A 26,269-nucleotide genomic window follows, 5' to 3' on the forward strand; every position below is an offset into this window, starting at 1 on the left:
AAAGGAAAATGGATACCAGACTGTTTATAATCTTAAGGAAGTGTGAATTTGGCAGAATGAGCATCTGGTCTAAGTGCTTCTAAGTGTTATAGTATCTTGATTGTCTGTGACTTTGAATAGCTGAAATGAACTGGTGTTTTTCAAAAACTTTTCACGATTTGTGCTTAGCAAAGGGTTACATAAATGTTCAGCAAATACAGAGTAGGTTCATTCTCAGAGGACTTTTCGAAGGTTGCTCGCTTGGCTAGAAAAATGTACAAATTAAGCGGTATGTATGTTGTGCAGTCCATAGACACACACATCCGGTGTGCTGATATGTAATTTTGCACACCCATGTAAACCTGACAGCAGACGTGTTCCGTTGTGAGTTGATCCTCCCCTGTTTGTACAAGTAAACCTTACTGTTCTGAAGGGGAAAGCAGTGTGAGAGCTCGATATGGGAAGGTTCTTGCATTATGCCGCAGACTGAGTTTAACAGAAGATGGATCACTCCCTCTGACCCCAATGTCTCAGCCATCAATCAAGTACTTCTAATATTCTGTCTCAGGTTATAACATACCGTGACACCAAGATCATCCATACTGCCCTTGAATTCCAGCTGTTTTCCCTGCAATACGTAATTAAGGTAAATGGAATGTGTTGTATTTTCATGAATTGACACCACAGAACACGTTGTATTCTGGAGTTAGGACAGCATCGATGGACTGCGTGTTTGAGAAGGCAGAGACTCTACTGTCTGCCTGTTTTCAGGACAAGCTGTTCCCAGCGCGACAGGAACTGCTGCGATACAATTACCCTTTTCTAAAAAAAAAAACGTATTCAATTATATTTTACCTTTCAGCGTTTAGCAGCTGCTCTTATCCCGAGCGACTTCCTCTACTTATATTTTAGGCACACAGTCTCTTTTATACGGCCGGATATTTTTACCGACGCTATTCAGCCCGAGCGTTTTCGCTGAGGCGTGCGACGTCAGGGTCTCGTCTGGGAATTGAAACTGCGGACCGAGCTACAAGCCCAGTTCTGCGACTGTGCCGCTGCACCCTGGCCAGGGGGCGGCGTGAATCAGATGCCACGGCGCTGATGACGAGATATTAGCCTGCGGGGGGGCGGAGCCCAGCGTCGAGGCCGGTCGGTGATCGGTGGACGCAGCCGACGTGTCGTCGGACGCCAAAGCGGCGGTGCCGGAACAGAAATTGGTCGGGTGCACCGCGGCGAATGGGCAGCGCGTTTCGCCGAGGAAAGGCATCCGTCCCGCTTGCTTCTTAAAAAGGCTCTGCTTCGTGCGCGCACACGTATTGATTTTTATCAAAGCTTTGCTCCGAACACACACTGTGTTATTAACAGAGAAGCAGCGGACCTGCATGCTTAATCTCGAGCGCGGGTCCGCTTTACTGCGCCTCATCTGTTGCTTTGATTGTGCTCACATCTGTTTTTATTGATTTTCGAAGGAAGTTTTTATTTACTAATTTATTTTCCTTACCCCGGAGGGCTCGGATTGTTAGGGAGTCCTCGCGTACGCCTGAAGGGGGCAGTAAAGTTCTCTCGCACTACGCCGAGGAGCGATGCCCAGGGCCTGTTTTGGGTGCCAGAGAGGGAGCCCAGCCCCGCCCCGTCCTGTAATGGTGCCCAGGAGCTGAAGTGCCACAGCCCCTTAACCGGGCTTGGACTTCACCTGCTTTCAGTGCAGCCATTTTGTCCTCTTGCGTTAAGCAGAAACAGTGGAAGGGAAACGCACGTACAGCCTCTCAGAAATGGCTGCTCAGTCTGCAGCACGCGTCTGCTCACAGAGGGAAGGTAATGTGCGAATGACTGTCTTAGATAAGGGAAAATAACCGCAGAAACAGGCCAGAAACTGTTTATATTACACAGCACACTGTTTATATTACACAGCACACTGTTTATATTACACAGTATACTGTTTATATAAACAGTGTGCTGTGTAATATAAACAGTGTGCTGTGTAATATAAACAGTATACTGTGTAATATAAACAGTGTGCTGTGTAATATAAACAGTATACTGTGTAATATAAACAGTGTACTGTGTAATATAAACAGTGTGCTGTGTAATATACTGAATTGCGGTGAGAGCACCCCCCAAACTCTTTCTCTAAAGCGTCAGAGCTGTGTTTTTCACAGCGTCTCTCTGGGCATTACCTGTAATTCTGTTTGATCTCTCCCTCACACTCTTATCTTCTCTCTCGCTCCCACTTTCTCCCTCGCTCCCTGCTTCTCTCTCTGTCTCTTCCACCCTTTTTCTCTCTTGGTCTCTCTCCAATTTCTCACTCTATATATCTCTCATCCTTTCCCTCACTTTCTGTCCTCTTTTCCCCCTCCCTTTCTCCCCTGTGCTCTGCTCTTTGAGAGGGGGAGAGGCCAGTCTGTCCCCTGCCTGATGGGACTGAGTGTGATGCCTGTATGCAGGGTTTAGAGCAGGAGCTGGGCTCACAGGGCTTTGTCCGGTGAGCAGAAACATAGATCGGCTTAGCGGACCTGGTGCTTAGCGGGACTAGCGGGTAGTGGAGCTGGTGCTTAGTGGGGCTAGAGCTTAGTGAAGCTGGTTCTTAGTGGAGCTGGTGCTTAGTGGGGCTAGAGCTTATTGGAGCTGGTGCTTAGCAGGGCTGGTGGTTAGCGGAGCTAGTGCTTAGCAGTGCTGGTGCTTAGCGGAGCTAGTGGTTAGCGGGGCTGGTGCTTAGCGGAGCTGGTGGTTAGCGGGGCTAGCGCTTAGTGGAGCTAGTGGTTAGCGGGGCTAGCGCTTAGTGGAGCTAGTGCTTAGCGGAGCTGATGCTTAACGGAGCTAGTGGTTAGCAGTGCTGGTGCTTAGCGGGGCTAGTGGTTAGCGGAGCTAGTGCTTAGCAGTGCTGGTGCTTAGCAGGGCTAGCGCTTAGTGGACCTGGTGCTTAGTGGAGCTGGTGCTTAGCGGGGCTAGCGCTTAGTGGAGCTAGTGGTTAGCGGTGCTGGTGCTTAGCGGGGCTAGCGCTTAGTGGACCTGGTGCTTAGTGGAGCTAGAGCTTAGTGAAGCTGGTGCTTAGTGGAGCTGGTGCTTAGCGGGGCTAGCGCTTAGTGGAGCTAGTGGTTAGCGGGGCTGGTGCTTAGCAGTGCTGGTGCTTAGCGGTCCCAGGTTAGCGTGTCTGATGAGGTTAGGTGTCGCGCACTGTCCTGTGTCACAGCGCTAATATCTCCATACGCAGTTGAGATCAGAATTCAAAGCCCAGTGTCCATGTTCCCAACAAGCTTCAATCTGAGCACAAACCTGGACATGAGCCGGGTCAAAGCTTGATTCCGGTGCGAGTCAGTGAGTCCAGCTTTACCTCATAGCTGACTGCACCCCTCTTTCTCATTCAGAGGGTTACAGTCTGCTTATTTGCTGTGAATCTACCCATCTGGACAGTTTATTTATTTATTTATTTTTCCCTGGCCCATCCTTTACTGCTGGTGTGTTGATTGGAGTGACTGACAGCCTGCAGACCTGGTGATGAAGCAGGAGAGTCGTAAATTTCAGAGATTCATCATTTTTGGAATTCATTTACGTTAAGCTGCAGAAAATGGGGGGAGGGGTTGTTGGGTGTCGCAATATAGTCTTTACGGAAACCGAGCGTGTCAGCAACAGGTTACGGGTTCAAATCTCAACTGGGGCATTACTGTTTAACGGTTGAATTATTTTTCATTACATTACATTACAGGCATTTAGCAGACGCTCTTATCCAGAGCGACTTACACAACTTTTTTACATAGCATTTTACATTGTATCCATTTATACAGCTGGATATATACTGAAGCAATGCAGGTTAAGTACCTTGCTCAAGGGTACAACGGCAGTGTCCTTACCCGGGAATCGAACCGGCGACCTTTCGGTTACAAGCCCAGTTCCTTACCCACTGTGCTACACTCCGTCCTATTTGGGTCTAATGTTTTGTTTTGCCTGTGTAATTTGATTGTACGGTATATCAGTGACTATGACCTGGTAAAAATGCAGGACAGCTGTGGTGGTAACAGTAGGGCCAGGCTGGAATGTGTCCTAATATTAAAGCTTTTTACACGTTGTCCGTGGGGGAGGGGAGTTTGAAAGCGCCGTTGACAGCTCAATCACTGTCTGCCTGTCGCTGAAGTGAGTGGGGGCTTTCTGTTCATTGCACATGCCCCCCCCCCCCCCCCCTTCAAAGCCCACTCCCTGCACATGACACCATGGCTACCAGCTCCTGAGGAGGAGGGGAGCGTGTTGAATGTAATTGTGTTGTACAGGGAGGCGTCGGATCCCGTTCCCGGTCTCGGGTGACGGGTCGAGGAGGTGGGAAATAGCCTGGGCTCTTCAGGGAGCTCCTCCTCCGTCCCCCTCCCCACCCGTCCCCGTCCCAGCCCCCCCCACCCACCGCACCCCCACCTCCCCACCGCTAGCCCCCCCTGCCCGCCGCACCCCCCCTACCCACCGCACCCGCCACCTCCACTCTCACGGAGCAGATTTGGTCAATTTAAGAAGCTGACAAAACATCCAGAGGAGAGATTACTTGTTGATTGTCATCTCTGTCACAGCGGCAAACAGGGCCATTTTCCAATAAGGCGCGCGCCGTGGGTGGGGCGGGGCTGGCTGGCGGCGGCGGCGGCGCTGGGGAACAGCGGTCCGGCCGCTGGGTGTTATTGACGGGGTGCGCTGCTGATAGCGGAGCGGCTCTATGCCTCAGTCTGCGGGGCGGATATTAAGCGCCTCGCACCGCCGTCCCGCCGTCCCGCCGTCCCGCCGTCCTGCCCTGGGGGAGGAAGACTGAACAAACGGAATCCTTCCCCGGGATTCTCCCGGCTCCGGCCGACCGATGATCCCTTTCGCTGGGTGTATGGGGTTGTGTCCTTGTCGTATTTGCTGATTTGTGTGTGTGTGTGTGTGTGTGTGTGTGCATGTACGTGTGCACGCGTGCAAGTGTGTGTGTGTGCACATGTATGTGTGTGCATATGTGCATATGTTTGTGTATGTGCCCCTGCATGTGTGTCTGCTTGTGTGAATGTCTGTGTGTGTGTGTGTGTGTGCATGTGCGTGTGCATGCTTGTGTGTGTGTGTGTGTGTGCGTGTGCATGTGCTTTTGTGCATTTGTGTGTGTGTGGTTGTGCCTGCATGTGCGTGTGCAGGCTTGTGCATTTGCTGGTGTGTGTGTGCGCATGTGTGTGTGGCTGCTTGTGTGTGCATGCTTGTGTATTTGCGTGTGAGTGTGTGTGTGCATGGCAGACCTGGATCAAATACGTATTTGTTTTGGATTCAAATACTTTTCTGTGCTCTGTTGATATTGCCTGGTGTAATTGAGCCTGCCAATATGACCAGAAGGTGGGGTTTGCAATTTTTGAGACTATTTCATTGGTTCCAATATACTAGACATGATCAGTAAAGCGTAGAAAAGTATTTGAATCAAAACAAATGCGTATCTGACCTTGGTATGGTGTATGCATGCATGTATGTATGTATGTATGTATGTATGTATGTGCATGTGTGTGTGCATGTGTGTGTGCATGTGCACGTGTCCATGTGCTTGTGTATGTGTGTGTGTGTGCGCGCATGTGCATGCTTGTGTGTGTGCGTGCATGCTTGTGTATGTGCGTTTGCGCATGTGCATGTGTATGTGCGTGTGTGCGTGCCTGTGTGCGTGTGCACGTATGTATGTGCATGTGTGCGTGTGTGTCCATGTGTATGTGCACGTGTGAGCGCGTGCATGCATGCGTGTGTGTGTGCGTGTGCTGATATGTCCTCTCCGCAGGGCTGCCATTGTGCGTGTGCCACTAACCTGTCCGTGTGCTGGCGCGTGTCATGCTCTGTCTTCTGCATTCTCTCTGCACAGGGTGCGCTGCCTGCCCCCTCCTCCCCCCGCCAGGGCCTGTGTCCCGGGACACCGCGGGCCAGCCTGGCTCACCGCAGACAGAGTGAGTCACTAACCCCAAACCCCAAACGCTTCCCCCCCCCCTCTCTCCCTGCTCCCTTTCTCCATCCTCTCCTCCCGTTGACATGACAACCGGGCGCTATGCTATAGCCTCGAGATATGTCAGATGTGCAGCCGGCTTTAAAATGAACTGCTTCGGTGGAAATACAGAATAGGATTAATTCATCATCTTCCTGTCAGTCGTTGACTGATCGAGTATTGAAACCCCCCCCACACTGTGTTTATAAGAAAATAATAATAAAAATAATAATAACAATAATACATGTCAATGATAAGCATACATATTCCCCTTTTTTATGACAACCCCTTTGTTCAATGCCGGGACGGAGGCGTTGTGAGTTGTCAGTGAGATTTAGTCTTTCTCGTTCTGCATTGTACCCCAGTGCAGCAGTATGGGCCGCTACGCCACTTTCAGTTTATCCCCCCTGTCTCAGAGCCCGGGGGCAGGGTGGAGCAGAGGTTAGGGAACTGGGTTCGAACCCGAGCCTCGGACAGTTAAATCCAAACGGAAGGTGACCGGTGTCCTTCCCCTGACTGAAGAGGGAACCTCCTCATTCCCGAGCAGGCAGGAGCGAGCCGGGACGATCCGTCAGTCCCGGAGCAGAGCGCCAGTCCATCACCCGCCGACGGAGCGCGGAATTTATGGGCTCTGCAGTCGGCCTTGTCATGGGCGGATGTGAACAGCTTGTAACTCCACAGATTATACATTATGCCTTTATTGTGGTGCTGTTTGGATTCAGAACATTACTCAGCCTAACTCAGGTCAATAGGCCCTGGCCTTATTTTGGGCTGTAGCCTTACGGTTATACTCAAAGGCAGGTCGATAGGGCCTGGCCTGGTTTTAGCCTTTAGCATTATGACCATACTCAAAGCCAGGTCGATAGGGCCTGGCCTGGTTTTAGCCTTTAGCATGATGGCCATACTCAAAGGCAGGTCAATAGGGCCTGGCCTGGTTTTAGCTTTACTGAGCCTACTAAAGCAGTCATAGGCCGCCTGTTAGCTTAGCATGGCCATACTCAAAGCCAGGTCGATAGGGCCTGGCCTGGTTTTAGCCTTTAGCCAGACTACAGTCACTGTCCATAACAGTGTGAATCTTGAGGAACGATGGCATTTATTTGTTAGCTTTGCTTAGCTGTAGTGCCATTTGCTTATCATGTTAAACACACTTACAAGGCAGATGTTTAAAAAAACATCTGCCAGATTCCTGCAGTGTAGACCAGATGCCTCCAGAAAATTCTCAAAGGTCTGCAGGACTGTTTTAAGATGTTACCTGCAGTCGAGCAACAGTATATACTGTGAATGTTTGCTGCAGACTGCAGTTATAGTTTCGATCCATGGGCTGAGGAGAAACTTCATTAACAGTCATGTCTAATGGCTTTGAACCATGCTAACACACTGTCCACACACTCAGAAACAAGCATTGCTGTGTGTGTGTGTGTGTGTCTGTGCATGTGTGCACTGCGTGTGTGTGTGTGTGTGTGTGTGTGCACTGCGTGTGTGTGCGTGTGTGTGTGGGTGTGTGTGTGCACGTTCGTGTGTGTGTGTGTGTGCATGGCAGGTGTATGAGTGCATGGCGTGTGTGTGCGTGCGTGTGTGCGCGCGTGTGTGTGTGGGTGTGCGCTTGTGTTTGTGTGCGTGTGTGTGTGTGTGGGGGTGGGTGAAAATCAGAACTGGAGGGTTTCATGATGACTTTGATAACCATCTAGGCTCAGTCATTATCTTCAGAGCGCGTATCCCCCAAACGCCCCCTCTCAAATGGTCACTCTTCAGTGTCTATGCTGCCCCCCCCCCCCCCCAGTGGTGAATTGAGCCTCCCACTCTGGTCAAAACAGCAGAATCCTTTGCCATCATCAGATGCAGACTGAAGGCTCATTGCTTCAGACTATCTGGCTCTATTCCCATCCCCTCCTCGTCACTGTTATCCTATTCTGTCAGCAAGAACAACAGCTATGAAGGGAACCGAAGCAGCATGTGGTAGAGCATGATGGGAACCATGGCGGTAAAGAAAGGGAAGGCCCTGGCGAGCTGTAGTGGTCTGTAACGGATGAAGAGGGCAGGCAATATGACGGGAGGCTCAGCAAATGGCTAATTACTTGCTACTATGCTGCCAGCTGATTAAAATAATTATTTTGTTCATTCTTCCTTCATTATGTGAATTAATTGTTAGATCACTCTGGAAACTTTAAATCAGTTAATTAAATATTGATATTAATATAAATATTCCGTGGAATCCAGGCTAGCTGTAAGGCTGATTTTAGTCCCTATCCTCAGCCATGGTAATTACTCAGCCATTTAATGCAATCCAGACTGCTGTTGAGTTGGTAATTGATTTCATTTTTGATGCGGGCAGTGTTGTTGACTTGAAGCCGAGAGTAATTTGCTTAATGATCAAAGCATTAGCTGATTAATTGGATTGATTAACATGTTTTTTGGTATAGCACTCGTATAATATTCAAGGCGTGAAATAACCCAAGGCTGGACAGTGAGATGTCTAAGAACAATGTTAGTGTTCAGTAGAAGGTCCAAACTCATGTTCACTTCACATTCGTTTATGGCAAGAGGCCAGCTGAATGGGACGATGTATCAGAAAGAGATTGGTAGGGCAATTAAAGACAGTCGATCAGCACCCAGGAGGAGATTCTTGAAAGAAGAAGGTAAATTACTGCAAACAGTGATACAAGCCATGAGAGCCATTGACCTATAGAGTGGGTGTATGTACAAAAAAATAGCAATGGACCCAGAACTGAGCCTTGGGGCACTCCTAATGAGATAAGCTGTGAAAACTCGTACGCTAGAGAAGGTTCAGTAAGGTAAGAGGGTAAACAAGCATAACAACTGGAAGGGATTTCACAAAGTTAGAACAAAGAACTGAGTGATCTGCTGTATCAGAGGCAACCGATTTATCCAGCTCTGTGAGTGAGTGTATGCATGCTTGTGTCTGTATCCTAGTGTGTGTGTGTGTGTGTGTGTGTGTGTGTGTGTGAGAGAGAGAGAGTGATTATTTGTGTGTGTGTGTGTGTGTGTGTGTGTGAGCGAGAGAGAGAGAGAAACATTACATGTATTTGTGAGAGACTGCGTGTGTGTGTACATGTGTGCGCGTGCATGTGTGTGTTTGCGTGTGTGTGCGTGCGTATGCGTGTGCGTGCGTGCGTGCGTGCGTGCGTGTGTGCGTGTGCGTGCGTGTGTTTTTATGTGTGTGTGTGTGTGTGGCAGAATGGGCTCAGTTCTCTCTCCCTGGTCTGTGTGTCCTGTCAGTGTGTCTGTCTCATGGCGCCTGTGTCTGTGTGTGACTGTATTTGTCCTTGTTTTTCTCCTTCTGCTTGCCCCATAATGCCCTTGGCAAGGAGTGGAACAGCTAGTGCATTACTTCCGCGATAAAGCGTGGTACGGTACTCTTTCAGATTCTCTAACGTTCCCGCCCCCTCCTGCACGATGACGCATGCGCCGTCCAACGCCTGCCGCATGGCCTGGGTGTGTGTGTGTGTGTGTGAGACTGCATGCGCAGTGTGTTTTGTGATTTTGCTTTCTGATGCACCTGAATGTCTTGCAGTTCTCTTGTGTTCAGGTACAGTGCAGGTGTGTCATGTATTGGCTTCTGTCAGTCATTTCTGTCTTTTGTGCTGCTCTTCTTTTCTTCACTTCTATTCTTCAGTTCAGGCACCTTAACGACTGCAGCCTGGGTACATTCTTCATCCTTTCATTTTGTTTTCTTCTTGCCCTTTATTGCATCTCTTCAGTTATCTCTCTCTCTCTCTCTGTCTCTCTCTCGCTTGCACTCTATCTCTCTCTTTCTCTCTCTCTCTCTCTCACTCTCTCCCTCTCTCTCTCTCTCTCTCTCTCTGGGTGATTTACAGTGGATGCACACAGTGCTTCTAAGTGCAGTTTTACCCATCAGTGAAGGGAAGGTCTCTCGTGCCCTGGTGGAGTCTCTGCGCAGTGTTCTGTGTCCGTTCACACGGCACAAAGTGCCATCATCTTACTCATTGCATTATATTCTGTCGATTTTACAGCCCGGCTTGCCATATGAATCCAATTTAAATTGAACTAGCTGAATGTTTGCCTAAATACCAATTAAATCGGTAATGAACACCAACGGCAAGCTCTGTCTTTGGAAATATTCCTAACGCCGCGGCGAAGGTGATCTCTGAAGAACCGAGCGTAATTTCTTCGTCTCGGCTGCAGCCGCAGACCGCGCGGCGCGGCGCGATAAAAGCGCGGATCGTTTTTAGCGAAGGCTGAGCGAGGCGTGCTCGGCGACCCGCGACGCGACGGATCCCCTCGCCGCCGCGTTCCTTCGGCTGCCTCTTTTACGAGCCGTGCGCTGAAAGCGGCCGGGCCCGCACAAACACACAGCGTGGAGAGCAGCTCTGCTCCCCCGGGGAACAGACACTCCCCACAGGTTCATCACAACCGCTCGCGCTCGACTCCAGTGCCTCGCAATGAAAGGGATTATTGTTTCTTTTAATCCTTTTTGTTTGTTTGTTTTTTTTTTAATCGTCATCACAGTTAGTTCTAGTGCCGCGTGCATCGTCCAGATTGCCTTCGGATGTCCGCTGTGGTGAAATGCTTCTGCGTTTGGGGGCCGATTTTAAAGGAGTTAAAACGGGAGTCGTCTGCACGCCGGGAGAGGCTTGTGGAGAGGTGCGATACGGTCGCCCGGGAGACGGCCTGCGTCACGACGACGCTTCTCTGCCCGTGGGGGGGGGGGGCGTGCGGACCAAGGTGACCCCCTTCTCAGAACCGGTCATCAGCTGCACAGCAGCCTCGGTCTCAGTCCCTCGAGCTGTCGGTTAATTACCAAACCCTCATCAGGGGCCCCTTCTCACAGCCTCGCATCACTGCGACCGCACCCCCGTGACCGCACCGCCGTGACCGCACCCCCGCGACCGCACCCCCGCGACCGCACCGCCGTGACCGCACCCCCGCGACCGCACCCACCCCGGCTCTCCGGAAAGACCCGGAAAGGAAGCACTCGTCAGAAAAGCTTTGGCTTCGCCGGCCCCGCCCCCCTACCTCTCCACACTCCCTTCCCGCACCTCCACCCGCCCTGCTGACAGGAAGGAAGAGCGGAGTTTAAGGAAAAGAGGACAGCTGCTGGATTCAGCTAAAGGAAGGAAAGATTGGGCTGTGAGGAAATGCTGCAGTTGCAGTGCTGACCAGTAGGTGGAGCTGTGGCCCAGGCAAGGCTGGGCTTGTTCAGCTGCAGGTGGCTGTGTGGTGGGTTTAACTCTCTGGGGTCTAAGGGTACCCCACCACTAAGACAAAGACTCAGTGAGCCATTTAGAAGACAGAAACAAAGACAACTTTTGATTTTAGAACATTTATTGAAGTAAACTGCATGGAAGATGAGATGAGACTGGTGTACTCTTGCAACGTCTGCCTGGCCTCTTAGCTAGTGGTGAACTAGGCCGTGTTTCCTGATCAACATCTCTGCAAATATAATAAAAACAAAATTGTTAGGAAATGTGAAATCAAATCAAACTTTATTTATATAGCACATTTCCTTCAACAGGTGAAAATTAAATGTGCTTTACAAAAAAGGGACAAACCACTAACTAATGAAAACAAAATTTATGAAATATGACATCATATACAAACAAAGAACCAAACAAACACAACCAGACGCAGAGAGGTAGCCTATAATTTTGAGAAGCAATGGTTAGAATCATTCGTAGTGTGGGAATTTACAAGCACACATATTAGTGAATATTCCTACAAACACACAGAGAATGTAATACAGCACACATTTACAAATAATGCAAGCTATCATGAAAAAACATTAGCTTAACTAAATAAACAGTGATATTCCAACTAAACTACACGCAACTCATCAATAACAATGCCTCAATCTGAACTAGCCTAGGTCTGTTTAGCTAAGTGGTTATTTTATTGCTATTTCCCGAACTTACTTAGAGTATGCTAATATCGATTGTGCAAGGACATCAGTTTTAGAATCCTAGCCACGCCACTACACGCCAGGCATGAGCTATTTATTACGCATATGATCGAAAAACATACAGTCTACCTGATACTTCTAACACAACCAGACGCAGAGAGCCTAGCCTATAAATTTGAGATGCAATAGTTCGAATCGTTCGTAGTGTGGGAATTTACAAACGCACACATTGCTGGATATTCCTACAAACACACAGATACGTTGCAATACAGTACACATATTTACCAATATGATCATAAGAAATATACTTACGCATGAAGTTGATCCTCAGCTGGATCAGTTCGCTGTTCGAAATGACACACGCTCTTCATCAGTGTCGGCTTCCGGACGGACCATTTTCCAAAATTAAACGAAATTTCACCTCACAAGAAGTGAATTAGGCGACACTCTGTGACATCTATCCGCTTTCGCAACTTGGCATTTCTCACATGGATCTGCATCGCCCCTCCTTTAGTCTCCTTCTATGGAGAGTAATTATAATGTTGTTAACATGTGAATGCGATTTGGGCGGACTTCCTGCTGAGCGAAATTCACATAGTAATGAGTAAAGTTTAGCGAAGCATACATGATCTAATTAATCAAATTTGGAACATTTAAAACAATTTATATTATTTGCCAATGGGCGCATTGGAAAGTCGCGATTCTAAGGTTTCTGTCTGTTTTTCTTGCGTCTGTATGATAACAGCACGTGAAGTTAATCATCCAAATAGAAACGAAAGTTAATTTCATCTTGTCGAGCTCCGCTGGCGGAGCTCTCGGCCCCAGAGGGTTAAAAAAAAATGTTTTCCCTGAAAAAATATGTATATATTCCATATCTTGTTATGGTCATAGGTACCTATACTAGTATATACAAAATTTTTGGCTCGTCCAAAATCAAAAAAGAACCAATGTCCTAACCTTTCTTTAACCTGCTGAACACAGCCGTAAACTTGCCTCGACCCTCAGACTTATCGTTTTCATAACCCTAACCCTAAGTTGAGCCCTAAAACGTAATTGAAGCCATAGGAACTTTTGAAAACATGTGATTACTCATTTAAAATTGTGGAAAAACTTAGTCAAGACTGTGAATTCCATAGTACAAATGCTAAAAATATATTTGAGGCTTAAAAAAAAAAATGTTTTCCCTGAAAAAATATGTATATATTCCATATCTGTTATGGTCATAGGTCATATACTAGTATATACAAAATTTTGGCTCGTCCAAAATCAAAAAAGAACAATGTCCTAACCTTTCTTTAACCTGCTGAACACAGCCGTAAACTTGCCTCGACCCTCAGACTTATCGTTTTCATAACCCTAACCCTAAGTTGAGCCCTAAAAAGTAATTGAAGCCATAGGAACTTTTGAAAACATGTGATTACTCGTTTAAAATTGTGGAAAAACTTAGTCAAGACTGTGAATTCCATAGTACAAATGCTAAAAAATATATTTGAGGCCTTAGAAAAAAAAATTTTCCCTGAAAAAATATGTATATTTTCCATATCTTGTTATGGTCATAGGTACCTATGCTAGTATATACAAAATTTTTGGCTCGTCCAAAATCAAAAAAGAACCAATGTCCTAACCTTTCTTTAACCTGCTGAACACAGCCGTAAACTTGCCTCGACCCTCAGACTTATCGTTTTCATAACCCTAACCCTAAGTTGCAGCCCTAAACGTAATTGAAGCCATAGGAACTTTTGAAAACATGTGATTACTCATTTAAAATTGTGGAAAAACTAAGTCAAGACTGTGAATTCCATAGTACAAATGCTAAAAAATATATTTGAGGCCTTAAAAAAAAATGTTTTCCCTGAAAAATATGTATATATTCCATATCTTGTTATGGTCATAGGTACCTATACTAGTATATACAAAATTTTTGGCTCGTCCAAAATCAAAAAAGAACCAATGTCCTAACCTTTCTTTAACCTGCTGAACACAGCCGTAAACTTGCCTCGACCCTCAGACTTATCGTTTTCATAACCCTAACCCTAAGTTGAGCCCTAAAACGTAATTGAAGCCATAGGAACTTTTGAAAACATGTGATTACTCATTTAAAATTGTGGAAAAACTAAGTCAAGACTGTGAATTCCGTAGTACAAATGCTAAAAAATATATATGAGGCCTTAAAAAAAAATGTTTTCCCTGAAAAAATATGTATATATTCCATATCTTGGTATGGTCATAGGTACCTGTACTAGTATATACAAAATTTTTGGCTCGTCCAAAATCAAAAAAGAACCAATGTCCTAACCTTTCTTTAACCTGCTGAACACAGCCGTAAACTTGCCTCGACCCTCAGACTTATCGTTTTCATAACCCTAACCCTAAGTTGAGCCCTAAAACGTAATTGAAGCCATAGGAACTTTTGAAAACATGTGATTACTCATTTAAAATTGTGGAAAAACTAAGTCAAGACTGTGAATTCCGTAGTACAAATGCTAAAAAATATATGAGGCCTTAAAAAAAAATGTTTTCCCTGAAAAAATATGTATATATTCCATATCTTGGTATGGTCATAGGTACCTGTACTAGTATATACAAAATTTTTGGCTCGTCCAAAATCAAAAAAGAACCAATGTCCTAACCTTTCTTTAACCTGCTGAACACAGCTGTAAACTTGCCTCGACCCTCAGACTTATCGTTTTCATAACCCTAACCCTAAGTTGAGCCCTAAAACGTAATTGAAGCCATAGGAACTTTTGAAAACATGTGATTACTCATTTAAAATTGTGGAAAAACTAAGTCAAGACTGTGAATTCCATAGTACAAATGCTAAAAAATATATATGAGGCCTTAAAAAAAATGTTTTCCTTGAAAAAATATGTATATATTCCATATCTTGGTATGGTCATAGGTCCTATACTAGTATATACAAAATTTTTGGCTCGTCCAAAATTCAAAAAAGAACCAATGTCCTAACCTTTCTTTAACCTGCTGAACACAGCCGTAAACTTGCCTCGACCCTCAGACTTATCGTTTTCATAACCCTAACCCTAAGTTGAGCCCTAAAACGTAATTGAAGCCATAGGAACTTTTGAAAACATGTGATTACTCATTTAAAATTGTGGAAAAACTAAGTCAAGACTGTGAATTCCATAGTACAAATGCTAAAAAATATATTTGAGGCCTTAAAAAAAAAATGTTTTCCCTGAACAAATATGTATATATTCCATATCTTGGTATGGTCATAGGTACCTGTACTAGTATATACAAAATTTTTGGCTCGTCCAAAATCAAAAAAGAACCAATGTCCTAACCTTTCTTTAACCTGCTGAACACAGCCGTAAACTTGCCTCGACCCTCAGACTTATCGTTTTCATAACCCTAACCCTAAGTTGAGCCCTAAAACGTAATTGAAGCCATAGGAACTTTTGAAAACATGTGATTACTCATTTAAAATTGTGGAAAAACTAAGTCAAGACTGTGAATTCCATAGTACAGATGCTAAAAAATATATTTGAGGCCTTAAACACGCTTACCTGTGCTCCCAGAATCTCCTGGGTCAGTGTTACCTATAATGCGCCCCTGTCTGTTTGTTTTCAAGCAACTCTGGAAACAGTCTGGGAAGTGGAGCTCAAAGAGCCAATCAGATCTTAGATTTGACTGAACGGAAGACTAGAGAAACAGAAGCAGAAATATGAAACTCATGTGTTGTCTGGAGCTGTGAGCATTCAGTTGAGTCGGTGTTTTTGGTGGTAAAGCTGTCATGTTTAATGTCACCTGTTGAGCCAGTATCACCCAATGACTGGTACCAGAACAGAACACAGGGCCCAGGCTGTCTCCTCTCCTGCACAATACCCTCAGTGTTCCTACAGGGGTGCTACCTTCCCCACTCACAGTTCTGGCAAATAGACAAGAGTGGTCTGCTGGGATTATTCCCTTTGAAGTGCACCACATCAGGAGTCTCTGTGTGACCCTGTACACTAAATGTCAGAGCGCTTTTGAGTCCCCCTCAACCTGTCCATTAGGGGTGGCCTTTCGGTAATTGGGTGGAAGCGAGTCCGAGTTCTCAGGAGTTTGGCTTGGCCTGGTTCATTGAGTTGATGCCGGTTCACTCTGTCCTTTATCACTCAGTGAACAATGGTTGACTAGACATTTGTGTGTAATGCCCCGCCCTTTATGAGCTCCACCCTCCTTCCTTTGCTTGTGTAGCAGCTCAGACAGAGATGGACACCCCTGCAATGAGCACTGCTGGTCTGTGTGTTAATGAGGATTTACTGAACACTGCTGCTGTTTGGTAATGAGGAGTTACTGAACACTGCTGCTGTGTTTGTTAATGAGAATTTACTGAAAACTGCTGCTCTGTGGGTTAATGAGGAGTTACTGAACACTGCTGCCCTGTGTGTTAATGACGAGTTACTGCACACTGCAGCATTGTGTGTTAATGAGGAGTTACTGAACACTGCTGCCCTGTGTGTTAATGAGGAGTTACTGAACACTGCTGCCCTGTGTGTTAATGAGGAGTTACTGAACGCTGCTGTTCTGTGTGTTGAGGAGTTAGGGAGCTGCACTGCTGCTCTGTGTTAATGAGGAGTTAATGAACACTGCTTCTGTGTGTCTTAATGAGGAATGACTGTACAGAGTGCAGCATTGTGTGATAATGGGGAGTTACTGAACTATCTTTGTGAATTACTGTTCAGACATGGCTACTGCGCCGCCCCAGCAGAAGTGAAACGTACAGTAAATATATCATGAAGATACGAGGCAGAAAAATGATTGCTTCTTTCAGATATCACACTATATATAGCATAAACTATAAAAGGCCGTACATTTAGAGGATATTGCACCGTTCCATTTTCATATTGGATGCTGGGTAATGTGTGTGTATGTGTGGGTGCAGAGCGGACTCTGGCAGTACGGACCTGCTGGTGACACAGGTGAGGATGTGAATAAGGAATGTTAAATAATTCATTTTTCTTTCTTCTGCTTCAGCCTCAAATACTACAGCCTGCCAAGCACTGCCCCAGCGATCCCCACACCCCGCAAAGACTAGCAAGCTCAGCCCCCTCAGAGGACCGCTGTGAGCCCGCCTCCATCGCCCGTGACAACACCCCGCCCCGGGGCCGGCCACGCCCTCAGCCCAGACCCGACGCCTCGCCAGCTGGGCGGGCGGAAGCCGAGAACCTGCTCCAGGGGCCGCACCTCAAAACTGGAGAAACGGGGGACCCCCCCGGGGCCTCAGGGGCCCGGCTCTCGCTCGCTGCAGCCCGCAGCATCTCAGCAGAGCGTGGTTCCCCCTCCCGCGTCCCGTGGACCCCCCGCCTCCACAGGAGGGCTCCTCTCCGCGCCCCACCACCAGAGGGCGCCGGAGTAACCCGGGGCAGGTCGGAGGGTAGGGGTGAAGAGCCCAAAACTCTGCCGCCTCCCTCCAGGGGTCTGCCCTGCTTCAGCCCCTCCCTGCCCCGTGCCCGATTCGGACAAGTTCCGTCCCAAACGCACCCGGAAGGTTCCAGAGAATCCCAGTGCTGTCTGCCCAACACCAGAGGTTTAGTTACCCCGAGCCACTTGCGTCTTCCCACACCAAAGATCCCCTGATGCACACACACTCACACTCGCACACGCACATAAACACACATGCACATGCTCACGCGCACACACACGCACACACATGCGCGCACACACACACACACACACACACACACACGCACAAACTCACACACACACAAACACCCACACACAGACACACACACGCACACTCACACACAAACACACACACACATGCCATTTGTGTGAAGGGTGCTGGTCGGGTTGGATTTAGAGCACCTGTCCCAGGTGGGTTGCAGAGAGCACATGTGGTCACCGGACACAGCCAATCAGCAGCTAAGCAGTGTAGCTTAACACTATTTCTGTTTAAGTACAGCTGAGCACGGTAGATTAACACTGTTTCAGTTTAAATACAGCTGAGCACGGTAGATTAACACTGTTTCGGTTTAAATCCCACTCTGCTCTGCATTCACTTCACAGCCAGGCTTTTGACCTGTCAGTCACAGGCGGGGGTTCCTCCCTGTCGACGTCTCATACAGAAGCAACCCTAACCCCTGTGCAAACACAGGAGCTGTAAGAAATTGAATTTACTCTGGCGGAGAACGCAGGTTGTCGCTCTCTTCCTGAGACTGAAGAGTTTTGGAAGGAATGGCTAGATAAGACCGCGGGTATCACGAGGGGATTCAGAGTGGTGAAAGAGCTCCCAGCAGGGTGCTTGATTTGCACACAAATGAGTCCTTAATCCAGGGCTGCGGAGAGAAGAGGCGCGGGCCTCTCTTTGGCTTTCCGTTTTAAGACCCTCCCTGGGCCCTGTCGCTGCACAGCGTCAGACCTGCCAGGCAGTCTCTCACCTGAAGTGTGTCCCACCTGGCAACCCTGCCGTCGGAGCGCTGGCGTCCTCCTGGAGGGGACAGCGGTGCAGACTCCCCGCGACGAGCGCGATGGCGACTCGCGCCCTCCCTCGCTCGCCCGAGCGGGACGTCCTGTTCCTCTGTACCACCACCAGACCACGTGCTCCCACACCACAGCCCCTCTGAGGCCAGAGAGCCAGAGAACAGGCCCTGGAAAACACACCTGTCCCAGGTGAGGAGGGGGTGGAGGGGGGCCGATGTTCACCCCTCTCAACTTGTTTTCATTCATTACACCTGGTTTAACAGGCTGCCAATAGTGAATAGTGACATCCACTGACAGGTAATGCCAGGTTTACTTATACTCTGTCACCAGTAACCTTCCCCTTCTTGTCTTTTTATAGGTTATAAGATTAATTTAAAATAAAAATATATGCAATTGTTGAAAATAACATGGCTAATGTGAAAAGATGAAACCCTGCTGACTAGCGTGTTGGTTGTCAGCACAGTGTGCAGTAAAGACGAGGGGGAGAACAGCCCATCTGTGCTTCTGTGGAATTGTTTAAGATCTTTAAATCATCAGTATTCCCCGGGTGTGGGGAACAGAGGCCGTTCATTTGCAACCTCAGATGAGTGGATTCTGGCAAAGGCCAAACGTGTAATGCGAAGTAAAAGATCGCTACCGCTCGCATAAATGGCCTAATTGGTATTGATTTTATTTGCCCAATTAATTTCTTAATTGTAGATTGTGCTGGAGGACAATGATCAGTTAGGTAAGCCCCCCCCCCCTCTATTATTTCCAGCTTGGATCTCACCACCAGTACCCAGGACTACTACGGTCCTGAAAGTCTGGAAATATTTTCACCCTGGACAGGTTGTGACACATGGGACTGATGGCTCTCTGTCCCTGAAAATTAGGAATTTCTTCAATCTTGAAAGCATGAGAAATGTTACAGATCAAGAACAATGTGTGCCACCTGTCATTTACTATGAAATCGGGGGACGGTAGTTGCTTTAATTATGAGCTTGCAGACTTTCACATGTAGCTCCGTACCAGGAGTTAGTGGTGACTACCGTTTATGGACAGGAGCGAGTGCGTGGGGACGCAAAATATTTATAAAGCATCGCGTGTCAGAAAGTATCAGAATTTGACAACCGTAGCAGTGAAATAATTTTGGAAACGCCTGACGTTTATCCTTTAAAGGGTGCTGAGAGTCGCAGAGCCCGCATGGAGGGGCTGAGTGGCAGATCGCTCGGCTGAATGGCGTCCGCTCCGTTTCGCGAGCTCTCCGTCTCGGATGAGGGCGTTCGGGAGCCGCTGCGCGTTTAGGGGTGATTTTACTCTCATTCCGCCATTTGAAGACCGCGGTGGAGTAAAGCGGAGGCCCGCGCCTCTCTCTCCTCTCTGCAGAGAGGCTGCGGCTCACATCCCAATGAGCGAGCGCTTTTGAGAAGCTGGCTCTCCGGCGCGGGTACAGTGGGCCCTCAAGTGGAGCAGCCACGGCTCGCTCACCGCGTTTAAAACTCCCTCGCTCGCCCAGGTCAGCGACACCACGCCCAAATCCTGCAAATACTGCAGCGCTCTTTGCACGGGGCGCAGGGTAGCGGTTACCGCGCAGGGCCTGATGGGATACTCGGACCTCCGGAGGGAACGGGGAGCCGGCTTTCGCCGTTCCTCCTCTCCGCCTCTCTGTCACCACCGACGTCTCCGAAAGCTCTCAAACCCAACTGACCGCCGCTGGCGTCTCCACCGCGCCGTGAATCCCCTTCGGCTCCGCCTCCGGCCCGAGGCGCGCTTCCTTCTGAGCGCTCTCCGGGCCACACGGCGAGCGCGTCCAGCCCCGCGTGCGCTCGCTGACTCCCTGGTGTCGGCACGCCGGCGTAGCTGACAGTGCGGAGGGGAGACCCTGTTTAGCAGAGTCGGCTTCAGGGAGCCGTTAGGAGGAGCAATTAAGCGAGGGGGATGAAGGAGCACTCCGGGCCTCCTCTGGGAGGGGCCGCGCCTCCCCGAATCTCCCCAAGCCCGCTTTTAAGGATGCGGCCCTGGGGATCCCTGCCTTCTCCCCCACGCATCAAGCACTTCTCCCACAATCCTCTTCCACTTGCCCTGAATTTATTTTCTTCTTGTTTCAAGTCGTGAAGTTTGTTTTTAAAGTTGCATAAGTTATTATGAGACATGAAAATTTGCGAGGAAAGAGAAACTTTATTTTGTGGAATTATATTTTCCTCAGCTGTGAGTGTAGCACTATTAGAAGGCCCTTGATTTAATCATGGCTTTGTGTAGCTCTGAGTTACTGTAAAAGGAACGGTCAGGATCCTGTGAAAATACAGGCCATATTTCCTAGGCCCGAGGCTGACAAAAATGAGATCATCCAGTTATTTTCCAAAATTTTAAGTGAAACTAGTTTTATTTATTATTTAAATTATGTATTTATATGTTTTGCTTTCTTGCTCTAAAATGGAGTCAGTCTTTCCTGTAGAAATGCATGTATAATATAGAATCTTTGGTCTGGTTTACGTTTTATTTTACAATGCCAGGCCACTCATTTGTGGTGCAAGGCTCTGAAAAGAGTTTTTGGATCAGATGTTTCTGCCCAGACGAGTTCATAAAGAAATTACAATCGGATATGTGCGAAGCTGTTTTCAATATGGTGGTTTGAGACCGGTGTTGGGTAGCCTTCCTGCCAAGTGTCAGACTGTGGAGACCTGCAGTGTATGTGTGTGTGTGTGTGTGTGTGCGTGCGTGCCTGCCTGTGCATGTGCGTGTGTGTGTTTCATTCTTAATGGCAAGAATGCTAGGTTTACATGTGTGTAGGAAAGGGTGGGTTCTCGTTGATCTAATGAATGAGAAGTACCTCTTTGCTATGTAATCTTTGCACATTTTGGGTGGCATTTACAGAACTGTTTAATAAACTGGTTGAGGAAGATATGATTATGACTCAGTGTTAAAGTGTTTCTGTGAAGCCACGGTGAGATTTGACATTAATGCAGGGGACAGGGATAGGGATGAGAACAGAGACCTTCAAGCAGTGCTTTTAAATCCTTGTCCTGGAGATGCACTGTGTGTGCTCTGGTTTCTGTTCCAGCTCAGATTGTAGTTGAAGATTAAGTTTGACAGTTACTTTTGTGAAGCTATGCATGAAAGACTGAGGTTGGGAGGGTGTTTGTGGCATTGGAATTAAGTATTTTTATAACACCATTTTGTTCTTGTGTGCTCCATAAATAATACACTATTACTGAACAAAACTTTTTGATCTACAGTTATTCATATTGCCGGTATAAGCAGTGACAGATACTAACAAAACTATCTCAGGTAAACCTTTAGCGACTGCATCTTTCTATTCGCATAAACATACATAATCACTTTTGTATCCTGCCATTTTCTTAGGAAATATTCTGATCCTGTTCTAATTGACTACTCTGGTAAATGTTAACTGTCAAGCAAATCATATAATTAATCGGTAATTGCCAAATCCAGCTAATTAAAAAGTATCTGAAATAGACATGTGCAATATTAAGATTCATATACTATAGGCATGCTGCAGTATCTATATGCATGGAAAGATGTATATTAGGGTCACACCATGTCACAAGAGTTTATGTACTGTATTTAGCTAAAACAGAAAATGGTGAAATTTCATTTTTGAACATCAAATGGAACTTGAAATATTGAGTAATTGCAATTCCATTTCCATTCGTGCTGGATATATTGTTCAATATGAAAAGATATTTACTCAGATGTTATATGCATAACTCAGTGTTCCAATCCCAGGCTGATTTGAACTTGGTGTTAAACTCAACATGGGGAGGGGGCGGGTCTGCATGTGCTGGGGGCGGGCCTGCACTGAAAGGGGGCGGGCCTGGACTGGGAGGGGGCAGACACCATGAGCTGGAGGGCAGCTGTGGGTTATGGTGGCTCTGATGATGAGACGGCTGTAGCGTTCCATTATCCCCGCCCTGCAGGGGGCACCCACACGCCTGCTGACTGGCCCAAAAAGGTGATAAATGAGCTCAGCTTGGGTTTTACACATCCTGCTGTGTGTGTATGTGTGCGAGTGTACCTGTGTGCGTGTGCGTGTGTGTATGTGTGTATGTGTAGGAGTGGGTGCGGAAGTTTCCATCAGAAAGAGGTCAGGTGACATCAGACAGCCCCGACTGTGCCAGAGACGTTCCGTCATCCGAATGAATCTCTTGCTTCTCCTCGTCCGATCCCAGCGTGAGATTCACACCCTTCTTATTTCCCCCGCGATGTGCGGTTGCTTTTTCCCTCCCATTTAAACTAGAGAGAAAGCAGCCAAACTGTCCGGTTAAATGCAACACCTGAAGCAGCAGGAGGCCCCATCATGCAATGCTCCTCGCCAGCTTCTTTGTTTTTCTCGTTCATTTAGCCCAGCGTGTGTGGCTTGACCCCGCCCCCGAGCCTGTCAGTCACACCGTAGCCGTGGGCAACCGGCCCGGACTGGTGTGCCCCTGTGTCTGGCAGACAGCAATGTGCTCCTGTGCCAGTGTAGCCACAGCTTTATTACAGAGTCAGAGGGGAGGGCCGCAGGTTGTATGCATTCTCTATCAGCACGGAGCTTATTAATATGGATTCATGTTTTAAGGTTTACAGAGAGAAGAAGGGGAAAGGGTTGCTTGGGGTGAGCGGGTCCTGTTCCGGTCTGTGACGTGTAAAACACGTTAAGGCAGTACTGGGTTAAGATACTGTGTCCGGTTCCCACAATGCTTCGCTTCAATGTTATTGAGTCCTCACGCTCTCAGGGCTAACACAGGTGCTCATGGCTCACACATAGAGAACTGTCAGATTCACACACTCGCAACACGCAACCTCCACATCCAGCCGAGATGTTCTAATCCTCCGTAAATGCTTTAGCAGCTTAGAATATCGCACCCCTGCTGATCCCATACTGTATTACTGCATTTAGGGAGTACGTCATTTTTCCTGTTCATCAACCTTACACAAGATCCTGCTGCAGTCTCACGTGTCTTTCTATTGTATAATTTGTGCAATATTGTAAGAATTGAGGATATACTGTTATATAATTATTAATGTGTCTACACTGTATGTGTAATATAATTATTGCAAAATTGTATATAAAAAATGAACTGAACGGATTTAATCAGAGATGCACTTTACATGAAAAGGAGGATAAAACACAGCGGACTGTGGTTTGATCTAGGAAATTTGCCTGTTGGTTTGGATCTGTTTGAGACCTTAATAAAGATCACTGCACCAAACTCGCTGTGTTGGCTGCCATTTTGTATTCATCTTGCCTCTGTGAGTCATGTGCTATGATGTAGTGAGAGCCACTCATTTGAGTGGCTGTGGAAATACATCACATTAATGAAAAATCTGGTTATGGCCGAAGGGTTTCAGACTCACAAGCAGAAGAAATGGAGAAAGAGAAATCATTGAGAAAACAGCTGTTTTCCTTCTCCTAATTATTATTACCACAGATATTACTGTGGACTAACCAGATGCCAATTATCCCCTTATTTTCACTCAGAAATTAGAAGTCCTCCCCAGTATTTTGTTCCAATCACCTGGATTTGTTAATTAGCTCAATTATTCAACCAGTAAGTAGAATCAATTAGTGAAATGAGAGGGCTGAGTTCATGGGTGGAAGAAACTCTTGGTAGAACTTCTACAATCTGACAGACAGGCTTTTCAGTGTTAAGAATATAAAGTCAGCCATCTGGTCAGTGTACAGTAATGTTTGTGTTTTTACCTTGTCTAGGCCACCTTTGCATTTATATGTTGTTATCCTTTGAACTTTAATGTGACAGAATAAGTATCCCAGCTTGTTTCTGCGGCTGATATCTGGGATTGATTATCAGGGTCCCCAGAATCTCCCACTGCACAGATGTTCATAACAAACAAAAACATTATGTTTTTTAGAATTCCTGAGCGATGAGAATAATTGCATGCAAAATGTATGCGTGACTTGTTACAGTTATCTGAAATGTGTGCTCAAGTTCTTTTTTTTAATCATAGTACCATGTCATGCATTTTTGCATTTTGTGTTTCTTGGGGGCTGAAAAATGTGGTGGTGGGGGGGGTTGTTTTGAGGGGGGGGAGGGGTTGTTTTTTCTGGCTCTTAAAATTAAAATGTGCTGCCTTAATTATCCCAAATGGGCTTATCATGCATCACATGGAGACATTTTATTTGGTTTGTCACTGGTTTTAAGGTGTTGGATTACATTCTTGGTGGCCTTCAGGAAAGGCCCAGAGCGCTTACTCCTCTCTGGACGTTAGGTCCTGCGCGGTTCGGGATTGTGACTGATGTCTGTTGCCTTAAGCTCGAGGGCAGAGGGGAACTGGTGCTGGAAAGGGAATAACCCCTTTGTTGCTGCTGTAAATTGAGTCTAGCTTGGCAGGTGTGTGGTTGAACTCTGACCTCCCTCACCCCACCAATCGTTATAATCACTAGTGGCAGAGCGGTGTTTGAGTGGTGTGTTCGGCTCCTGTGCCATTATAAGTCTCGCCAGAGCCGGCTTGCGTGGGCTCTGACCTCTTGGAGGTTCTGAAAGGTGAGGTGGACCGAGCTCTGTGTGAGTGATGAAGTAAATAAGTGTGTGTGAGAGAGAGAGTACCGCTGCAGTCCTATACACGTGCGCACACACACACACACACACACGCACGCACACACACACGCAGTGTTTCTCGAGAGCACGGCCGGGGGCAGCTGGAGTGGCGCTTTGGAGGAAGTGACATAGCGGCCATGTTGTTGACAGAAGGGGAGGCAGGCCTGGCCTCTCTCTTTTACCCCAGGGGCATTAAACTCACCCTGTCCGTTAGTCACGTCTGCGGCAGATCATGTGACTGATTTTTCCTCTCCCTCATGCATCTCTTCTGTATTTTCACACTCCACAATGCCATTGTGGTCAGATTGCAGAAGGCTAATTAAAGCCTGTGGATGGCAATTAGTGTCATTAAATGCAATGTTACAAGTGAGCCTGGTGATCGAGTGAATGAGTCACGATTTCGGCAGTTCAGTGGGGGCGGCAGCTTGCACACGAGCTCTGTTGGGGTCTGTGATTAATGTGCAGATGCAAGAGTCTGTTGGGTTTCTTTGAATCTAAACTCCTCACTACGGTAGCAGGGGTGGTCATGGTACATACACGGTTCCATACCTGTCCAGCATCCACCCCCACCCCCCGACAGGGTCTGTGGATTTATTATTCCTAAGAGCAGGAGAGGAAATGAGGGGCTTGGCTGGAGGGCATTAAAATGGAGGGAATTAATATGGCCTCATTTAAAAGGGAGAGACTTATGTGCCATTAACTCAGGTCGAGCATAAGAGGAGTGGTGCTTCTGAAAACTGTTTCGACCAGATAAGATATTATTAACAGTATTATTCAGTGTATTTACTTTTATCACCGTGACCCTGAGTTATTGCTAGCTTGCTAGCATTTAAGCACAGTAGCACATTTTGGACGTTTATTTGGAGCCCTGCCCTTGTTCCCTCCTCGTATTTGTGTGCGATTCTTTGAGTGACTGAGCCCCTGTGGTTTGCTAACTTCACCAGCTCCCTGCTGAGCCGTGCCCTGTTTCCCCTATGGGCTGTGGAGCACTTTAAAACTGAAATCAAAGCAGGAAATGTCCACTTTGGATGGAGCCCTGTCAGGTTTGTGTGGGCCTCAGTGCTGGCTGTGGGACACGTCTGGGGTCTCGGTCTCGTGTCAGAGCAGAGCAGCTCCGGTGTGCTGTCACTCTGAGAGGAACAGCCACTTCCTCTTACTCTTTTATTACTCTCCCTGAGAGGAACAACCACTTCCTCTTACTCTTTTATTACTTGCACCTTTACTCTCCCTGAGAGGAACAGCCACTTCCTCTTACTCTTCTATTACTCTTGCCTTTACTCACTCTGAGAGGAACAGCCACTTCCTCTTGCTCTTCTATTACTCTTGCCTTTACTCACTCTGAGAGGAACAGCCACTTCCTCTTACTCTTTTATTACTCTCCCTGAGAGGAACAGCCACTTCCTCTTACTCTTCTATTACTCTTGCCTTTACTCACTCAGAGAGGAACAGCCACTTCCTCTTACTCTTTTATTACTTGCACCTTTACTCTCCCTG

The 26,269-nt window shown here is 47.2% G+C and overlaps 1 protein-coding gene and 1 long non-coding RNA gene across 8 annotated transcripts in view; both read left to right on the top strand.

Annotated features, from left to right (window-relative positions):
• The window catches only part of ccser2a (coiled-coil serine-rich protein 2a), a 58,704-nt gene extending 35,276 nt beyond the window's left edge, over positions 1 to 23,428 (top strand). For 5 of the 7 annotated variants that reach the window (XM_064316752.1, XM_064316748.1, XM_064316751.1 and 2 more), the window contains exon 10: positions 16,791 to 23,428. In XM_064316752.1, the coding sequence (XP_064172822.1) occupies positions 16,791 to 17,393 (603 nt within the window). In that variant the 3' untranslated portion in view covers positions 17,394 to 23,428. Of the gene's footprint in view, positions 1 to 5,818; positions 5,901 to 9,261; positions 9,302 to 16,790 lie in introns of all 7 variants that reach the window. The other 2 variants (XM_064316754.1, XM_064316755.1) reach the window with 2 other exon arrangements.
• On the top strand, positions 5,907 to 7,095 carry LOC135244456 (uncharacterized). Its single transcript, XR_010326969.1, has 2 exons — positions 5,907 to 6,850; positions 6,944 to 7,095. It is a non-coding gene; the product is annotated as an uncharacterized LOC135244456 (long non-coding RNA).
• Positions 23,429 to 26,269: the final 2,841 nt, after the last annotated feature.

The sequence above is a fragment of the Anguilla rostrata genome, chromosome 18 (genome assembly GCF_018555375.3).
Source record: "Anguilla rostrata isolate EN2019 chromosome 18, ASM1855537v3, whole genome shotgun sequence".
NCBI lineage: Eukaryota > Metazoa > Chordata > Actinopteri > Anguilliformes > Anguillidae > Anguilla > Anguilla rostrata.